This window comes from Cibotium barometz, chromosome 60 (genome assembly GCF_041138505.1).
Source record: "Cibotium barometz isolate CiBa-2024 chromosome 60, ASM4113850v1, whole genome shotgun sequence".
Lineage (NCBI taxonomy): Eukaryota > Viridiplantae > Streptophyta > Polypodiopsida > Cyatheales > Cibotiaceae > Cibotium > Cibotium barometz.
The window spans coordinates 17519015-17527223 of NC_141105.1; the positions used below are offsets into that span (position 1 = coordinate 17519015).

General features: G+C 38.8%; 1 protein-coding gene across 1 annotated transcript; it reads left to right on the forward strand.

Annotated features, from left to right (window-relative positions):
• The first annotated feature begins 2814 nt into the window (after positions 1 to 2814).
• On the forward strand, positions 2815 to 6034 carry LOC147605068 (putative 12-oxophytodienoate reductase 11). Its single transcript, XM_086793811.1, has 5 exons — positions 2815 to 3086; positions 3361 to 3501; positions 3702 to 3832; positions 3906 to 4085; positions 4980 to 6034. Exons 1-5 carry the CDS (start codon positions 2992 to 2994, stop codon positions 5570 to 5572), a joined length of 1140 nt encoding a protein of 379 aa, XP_086649937.1. The 5' UTR covers positions 2815 to 2991; the 3' UTR covers positions 5573 to 6034.
• The last annotated feature ends 2175 nt before the right edge of the window (positions 6035 to 8209 follow it).

Below are 8209 nucleotides of genomic sequence, written 5' to 3' on the forward strand. Positions count from 1 at the left end.
AATGACCAAGGTTCAAGTCACCACATGAGGCCAGAGTTTGAAATCGTGCTTTTTCAGGTTTGACCTCCTGCAAAACTATTGCTGCTGCCGTCTCTCAGATGAGCGATTGATGCAGCCATGATGCGATTAAACCCCTTTAACTCCCACAGAAGTTCGTCACAGTTGCTGCTGCTTGAACTAGGTTGAGCTTTCCCTCTAAGATACCCTGTCGAAGTTGAAAACACTGCCTCAGATCTCCGCTAACAATCTGCATGAGGTTTGTGCTAAACACCTGCACTAACAATCCGTCTATGAACAGGCTACTATCGCCGCTAAATGGCTGCCTTTGAGATCCCTTGCTGCCTTGCCCTTCCCATAACAGAAAAGGTTCCAATGCCTTTATCAGATCCTCTGCTTCATTTTGCCCTAGAAGATGAGCTGATCGGTCCTTTAATGGATTAAGATTTGAAAGATTAAAGAAAACCTGTAGATCTAGGATTTGGGACGGAGATTAAAGGAAAACTGAAGAAATTGCAAAGAAAAAGGAGCTCTAATATCAGTGCAAGAAGGGGAAGAGAAAAGAGAAGGATTGCACTCAAGTGGAGTACTCCACACACTCATAATTGGAGTTATCACATGCTGCACTCATGAGAGTACCACCATAGCTAAGAGCTTGAAGCTCCAAGAAACTATGTTTAGGACTTTACAATTCAGTTCTATACCTCATCCCCTTTTCACACTCACTTATTAGTGCCCATGCCCACACTCAGGGCCTAGGCCCATGTTGAAAGACCTTGGCCCATTATTTACACATGTCCATGGTCTCTACATTACAATGCATATATATATATATGTATGTATATATGAGTTAGTTGTGTTTAGGGTTTTACAATTTACTTATATACCTCATCCCCTTTCACACACTTATTAGTGCCCATGACCACACTTAAGCCTAGGCCCATGTCCATAAGCCCTTGGACCATTATTTACCTATGTCAATGGCCCTTACATTACAATGCATGTATGTATGTGTATAACACACACACACACACACATATATGCATGTATATATATATGTATATATACACACATACATACATATATACACACACACACACATACATACACACATACATACATATGTATGTATGTATGACAAAGCTTAAGAGAGAAAGATTACATAACTCAAATGGTGCTCCATGTTTTTAGAGAACCTCCCAAGTACATGCGTTTATAGGCATCAAGTCTTATCTTTTGAACTAGACTTTAATAAGGATTGTTCACACACATAGAAGGTGTTCACACCAACTAACTCCGAAATACCCAATATTATGGCACCAGGTTACATTAACATCTACGAATCTTGCTTGAACTCTCTTCTAATGTCTATTGTCATTTTTGACATTGTGTACAAGCACGGAAGAGATGAAGTCCTTACACAAGACATGAGAGGGGGGGGGGGTATGGAGAAGAGCTTGAAGAAGAGAGCTTTTAATCTTCCTTAAACCTACAAACAAAAAGGTGGATGGAAAAACTAAAGAAAATGATAGTGAACAACAAGAGGGGAATGAATCCTTATTAACATCATGAGATAGAAGGTGTGTTGGTAGGAAAATAGAGATGTGGCTAATCAAGAAAGATTGGATCTAAGGAGAATATGGAGGCAAAATGGCAAGAAAATAGAAATACGCTTGCAAGCTTGGAAGGAGCATAATATGGTGTTAAAACCATGTTTTGATCATAGGGCTATTAGGGAGGTTATATCCTTTTTCGAGGGAAAGTTTTATTTTTAATTCTCTAGGTCACTTTTTGGCTGATGTCATGACGTGGAGCCCACATGATAAAGAAGGGAGGGTAGGTGGAGGTTGAGAGTTTTTTTTTTGGGCGGGGGGGGGGGGGGGGGGGGGGGGATGCGAGGGGTCTGTGTGTAGGGTGACAAACCTACAGAGAGTGCGAGACAAGCCTTAAACCAATGAGCCTTAAACCAATGTGCCCTCCACCTCCCCTCCCATTGGTCTAGCTCCAAATCCTTTTTCATTAGGAGATGGATTAAGAAAGCAAAGAGGCCCTTTCTTAGTTCATTTCTCCCTTAATGTAGAAATTGACACAACACATTGACAAATCTAAAAGGTAAAAGTTGTACCTTAATTTGACCATCAATTAAATTCACTTGATTTTTGTGACCAATCAAGAACTACATAACAATTCTAAAAGGTCAAAGTGGTACCTTAATTTGACCATCAATCAAATTCACTTGAAGATTTGTGGCCTATCAAGAATAAAAGGTAAAAGTTGTACCTTAATTTGACCATCACTCAAATTCATTTGAAGATTTTTGGTGACCAATCAAGAACTACACCATACTTTTTTTGTAACATTGGAAAGTACATTTGAAAGTACACGCTCTTCAATCATGAAAATTATACTACCCCTTAGTAAAAAGTACACAAAAATTATTAGTAAATTTTTTTAAAAAAAGCACACAACCAACTAACTAGAGGTGGGCATAGTAAAATGACAAATCTAGTTATAAAACTGACCAATGTTGTCCTTTTTCTAAGGGGCTTGGAAAAATGTTTTTACCACTAGTATTGATGGGTGCCAAATTTCATGCTTGATTTTTGATGGGCATTTCAAAAATTTACCAATATTTTATGGCCAAAATGCTTTAAAAAAAGTGTGATGCGTCAAAAAAACAACTATGGTGCCAATTGATGCAACTTTGTTTTTTTAAAACAATAGTTATATATATTAATATTAACAAAAGCAGCCCTTTACAAAGTCCTCAAATAAGATTTTGATTAAGGAAAATACTGTCCATTCTAATTTCCAACCTCGTGATTCTCTCTCTGTGTGTGTTGTCTCTCTCTGTCTGTGGGTGGAGGGCATTCCAATTTCCAACCTCGTGATTCTCTCTCTGTGTGTGTTGTCTCTGTCTGTCTGTGGGTTTAACCAAGAAATTAATAAGGTTTCCTTAACTTCTAGCACAGCGCCTCCCACCATTAAGCATCAATGGGCGGTGGAGGGCAAAACGAAGAAGAGAATGCGAAGAAACAGGAGCCTCTGTTCACCCCTTATCGCATGGGGCCTTTCGAGCTTTCGCACAGGTAAATTCCCAAGTTCTAAGCCGAAATTTGGCTATGGCGAGGTTTCTCTGTCCTCATGCAGCTGTTTTACAGGTCCTTGGATTTAAAATAATTTCTGATTCTGGAGCTGAACTGCGTAATCAATTGGGTTAATGGGGCTCTACATTTTATTTTGTTTTGAGTTTTGTTCGGCTTTGAACTTTTATTCAATGTAGTGTTCTTTCCCTTTTTTGTTTTTGTTTCTGGAAAAATGCTTCTGTGGTCAAATTCTAACTCTCTTTTCTGCAAAATGCAGAGTGGTTCTTGCCCCTCTCACCAGATGTAGGTCCTATAGCCATGTGCCACAACCTCATGCCGCCCTCTATTATTCCCAGCGCGCAACTCGAGGAGGATTGCTCATTGCCGAAGCCACCGGCGTCTCAGACACAGCACAAGGGTACTAATCTCTTTTCTGGTTGAGCTTAAGTTCTTCACAGTATCTTATTTACATGTGATGAAAGTAAGCACTGATGTATGCCCATTTACTTGAGTATTGGCTTCCAACTGTGATCAGAGTATCTCATATACATGTAAAAGTGTGTATAAATATGGCCTCTAACCATGGAGGTTAAGACTGTAATTTTGCCGGTGGAACAGGTACCCCCATTCACCTGGCATATGGACTGATGAGCATGTGGAAGCCTGGAAGCCCATTGTGCAAGCAGTTCATGACAAAGGGGCCATTTTCTTTGATCAAATTTGGCATGTTGGCAGGGTGTCTAGCACAGGTACAGGTCCTTATCGCTGGGTGGTGAATATTCTGGGGATGTTCTACTGAGCTGCAGACTATGTTCTGTGCAGCCTATCAGCCTGGTGGTCAGCCTCCTCTTTCATCCAGCAACAAAAGGTTATGTGATAAAGGCTTGACACCATCAGGCAAAGAGCTTGCTGACTACTCTACACCCCGGGCTTTGAGGACTGAGGAGATTCCACACATTGTAAATGACTTTCGGATTGCAGCCAGAAATGCAATAGCTGCAGGTATCTTATCAACTTCTCCTCTTTATGTGAGTCTTTGCAATTTTTTGATGTCAAGAATTGGCATGGGAATACAGTGTGAAAAAAATACTAAGACTTTTAGTTAAATGCCATATGAGAATGGACTTGCTTAAGATTTCACAAGATCCTCATGTAGTGTAGCGAGGGCATTTGCTATGAAAACAGTTCTGGCTATCCATGAGCAGCTTAATGTCTTAAAATGCAGGCATTGCATATGTAGATGCAGCAATGCCCATCTCATCTGTATGTGTTGTGTACTTGTTGTGGTGATGCCCATCTTGTCGCCATGTGTGGTTTGTAATTGTAGTGATTCCCATCACATTGCCACAGCAATGCCCATCTCATCTGTATGTGTTGTGTACTTGTTGTGGTGATGCCCATCTTGTCGCCATGTGTGGTTTGTAATTGTAGTGATTCCCATCACATTGCCATGTGTTGTGTGTATGTAGTTGTAGTGATGCCCATCTCATCACCATATGTTGTGCATATTCTCGAAGTGATACCCATCTCATGGCATCGTGTATGCAGTCGTAGTGCCCATCTCATCACCACAGGTTGTGTATGTAGTCGCAGTGAGTTCATCTCATGACTATGTGTTGTGTAAGTAGTCGTAATGATCCCATCTCATTCCACATGTGTTGTGCAAGAAGTCATCATAATGCCATCTCATCGCCATAAGTTGTGTATGTAGTCATAGTGATGCCAGCTCATTGCCATGTGTTGTGTATGTAGTGGTAATGATGGCATGTCATCGCCATGGTTGTGCTCAGACTTGTAGCGATGCCCACCTCATCACCATATGTCATGTATGAACTTGTAGCAATGCCTATGTTTGTACTTATACTGATGGAGGTCTCATCACCATTTGGGTGTCAGGTTTTGATGGTGTCGAGATTCATAGTGCACATGGCTATCTGCTCGACCAATTCTTGAAAGATGGCATCAACGACAGGACAGATTGTTATGGTGGCTCTTTGGAGAACAGATGCAGATTCACACTGGAAGTAGTGGAAGCCATTGTCCAAGAAATAGGTGCGGAGCATGTGGGCATCCGCTTATCGCCTTTTGGTGCTCACTTAGATGCCGCTGATTCCAACCCTCAACAATTATCTTTGTATTTGGCCAATGCTTTGAACAAGTACAACATTGCGTATGCACATTATCTCGAGCCTAGGGTTGTAAAGTATATGGAGGAGATACAAACCCCTTATTCTCTCGGACCTGCAAGGAAAGCTTTCAATGGAACCTTTTTAGCAGCAGGAGGTTACAATCGTGACAATGGAAATGAAGTGATTCAATCAGGAGGGTCAGATTTGGTGGCATATGGACGCTGGTTTCTTTCAAACCCGGATTTACCGAGAAGATTTGAGCTGAATGCTCCCCTCAATGACTATGTGAAAGAGACTTTCTACACCCAGGACCCAGTTATAGGATACACAGATTATCCCTTTCTTGAAGACATGATGTAAAAGCAGTGCCTAATGAGTATCTATATTTGTTTAGATCGTATGAGTCACTATTGTGTTACTCGCCTTACATTTTTGAATTGGAAAACATATTTCTTCCTAACAGCAGACTTGCATACTTTGTTTGAGAATTTTGTCCAAGTTGCCAGAAGCTGGTTTGCATTGCTCGACCAGCCATGGGGTTTGTCTGTGCATGCATGTGTGCTCTTTAGTGCTAGCCTTTCATCATGGCCGAGTTTGCCTTCCACCTCCGAAGAAGTGCTACAAACCCAGTATGGTGGTTCATCTATGGAGGATTGTCCACCGCTAAGGTGGAATGCATGAAACTGCATCCACTTGGGTGTGGACAATGTGACTCAGGATGTCATAGCATGTAGCCTGCTATGCACGATGCAGTTGATGCTTTTTGAGTAGACTGTCATGAGTCAAGATCGCACTTTATTTTTTGTAAATTTGGGAAATAACCTAAACTTTTCATTGGTATATATTGGATAAGTGGAAGTGTGGCATCGACGTAGATTAATATTTTTATCAAAGAGAAGCTAAGGGTCCAAATCGATAGGAACTCTCTCTCTCTCTCTCGCTCTCTCTCTCTTTTTGCATACACACTTTTTTAAACTTTGGTTTGATTTAATTTTAATAGCTATTCATTTACGTGTATTTTTACTCTTAAAATAATATTCATATGTGTGTGTGTATGTATGTTCGCACTCTCATACATACATACATATGTGTGTGTGTGTGCGCGTGCATATATATATATATGCACACACACTTATATATATATATATGTGTGTGTGTACACATTCATAAATGTATGTACACATTCTCATACATACGTGTGTGTGTGTGTGTATACACTTTCACGCACGCACACATTCTCACGGCCGGCTTCATCACCTATGCATATAAGTATATTTTACTCCATGTGAAGGTCGAAGCTTGTAAGGCACCTCTTACTTTTGATATAAAGGTATTATAACCTTTTTACTAATGCTTTTAGCCAACTAAAAATGCTATAAATATATATTCACAAGGAGCTTTTGTTCATTCCCTACATTAAAAAAAAAGTTATTCACTAGACAATTTCGTAGGCACAAATGAACATAGGAAAGAAAAGATATTCACTAGACAATTTCATAGGCACCAATGAACATATCTAGTAAAAGTGTAAACTAGAGAAAATAGAACATTTACTAGATAGCTTAATGTGGATTCAACACTGGAATTTTTTCCTATGTAGGAATTTTTTTCAATATAGACAATATTTCCTATTATGTAGTGAAAATTTCATATTTTTTAAAACTGTAGAAAATGTGTCAAATTTTTCCTAGGTAGTGAAAATCTTACGCATTTTCTAGTTATACATATCTAGTGTTTCCTTTTCTCTAGGTTTACCCTTCCTCTAGTTATGTCCATTTACAACTATGAAATTATGTAGTGAATATGTTTTTTTTTCTCGTACTACATAAAAAATAATCAAATACTCACCTAACATATTTTGACTTTGTAGCATTTTTGATGTCATCGATCATTGTATTCATAAGACTTGAGGAATTCTTATCTTCGCACAACGTCATTTTCTTCAACATTACCGCCATACATTCATTTCAGCCATCTTAAACTTGCATAAGCAAAATACTAACACCCAAAAACATAAAGCATGCAAAAACTAATAATACACAAAAACATACTATTGACTTTTAACAATTTTGATCTCATTCTTGAAGATAAATAAAGCTATGATTACTGCATAATTGGCATTGTCTTTGCTTCTCTCCCAATTATCATGTTTCTTATTTTTGTTAACTTTCCACTTAGCATTGTATGATACAAATAACTATCAATCTTTCCAATCATTATCTTCCATCAATACCTTATGTTTCTCTTTTCTTGTATATTAAACATGCCAACCATGGTACTTTTACTTGCTTTGATGTGTTATCCACAACCTTAATAAATTGCATATTTTAGATCATATGAGGAACATAATGCATTAAGGTGAGACATCACTTGAATAATATCCTTCTCTTCTAGCCAAAGTGGAATACATCCAACATAACCTCTTCTAGCCAAAGTGGAATACATCCAACATAACCTCTCTAATTTAATAACCTTCTCGCTCTTAAATATTTGGTGTCATATGCAATGACATTGTTTCTACGTTGGAGGGGACACAATTTACCATAAAATAATCTCCAATCTTATAGACCTCTCCTTTAAACAATACTTTGCTATACACCATTACTTTTCTAATCTTATATTGTTATGTATACCTTCTTTCCTTATTTTTGTATCTCTACATGTTTGCTTCTTTCTGATATGATAATTTCTTTTTGATCAATGACCCTTTTGCATGGTTAGTATTTTTGCATGGAGATGTACTTGGAGGGTTGACATTGACGCGGTTAGTTGCAAGTGCATGTGTTTGTGCATGATGTGAGAAGTGAAAAGTGGAAACAAAATATGATGCCCCTAGTGAAATATGGAGATGATGTGCATGGGCATTGGGCAAAAGCTGTGCCCATGTGTATGCACTTCTCTAAACTCAACAGCTATCTTCGACTCTCTTTGCTACTTTTTTTGACATCCACTTGACATCCCTTTCTGGGGGAGTCAAGATTATTACTTCATTTAAGG

Bases quoted from the DNA above. Each gene is read 5' to 3' on its own strand.
- LOC147605068 (XM_086793811.1), top strand. From the start codon at position 2,992: ATGGGCGGTGGAGGGCAAAACGAAGAAGAGAATGCGAAGAAACAGGAG. The intron at 3,502-3,701 runs GTACTAATCTCT...CCGGTGGAACAG, and splicing joins GTCTCAGACACAGCACAAGG to GTACCCCCATTCACCTGGCA. The intron at 3,833-3,905 runs GTACAGGTCCTT...TGTTCTGTGCAG, and splicing joins TGGCAGGGTGTCTAGCACAG to CCTATCAGCCTGGTGGTCAG.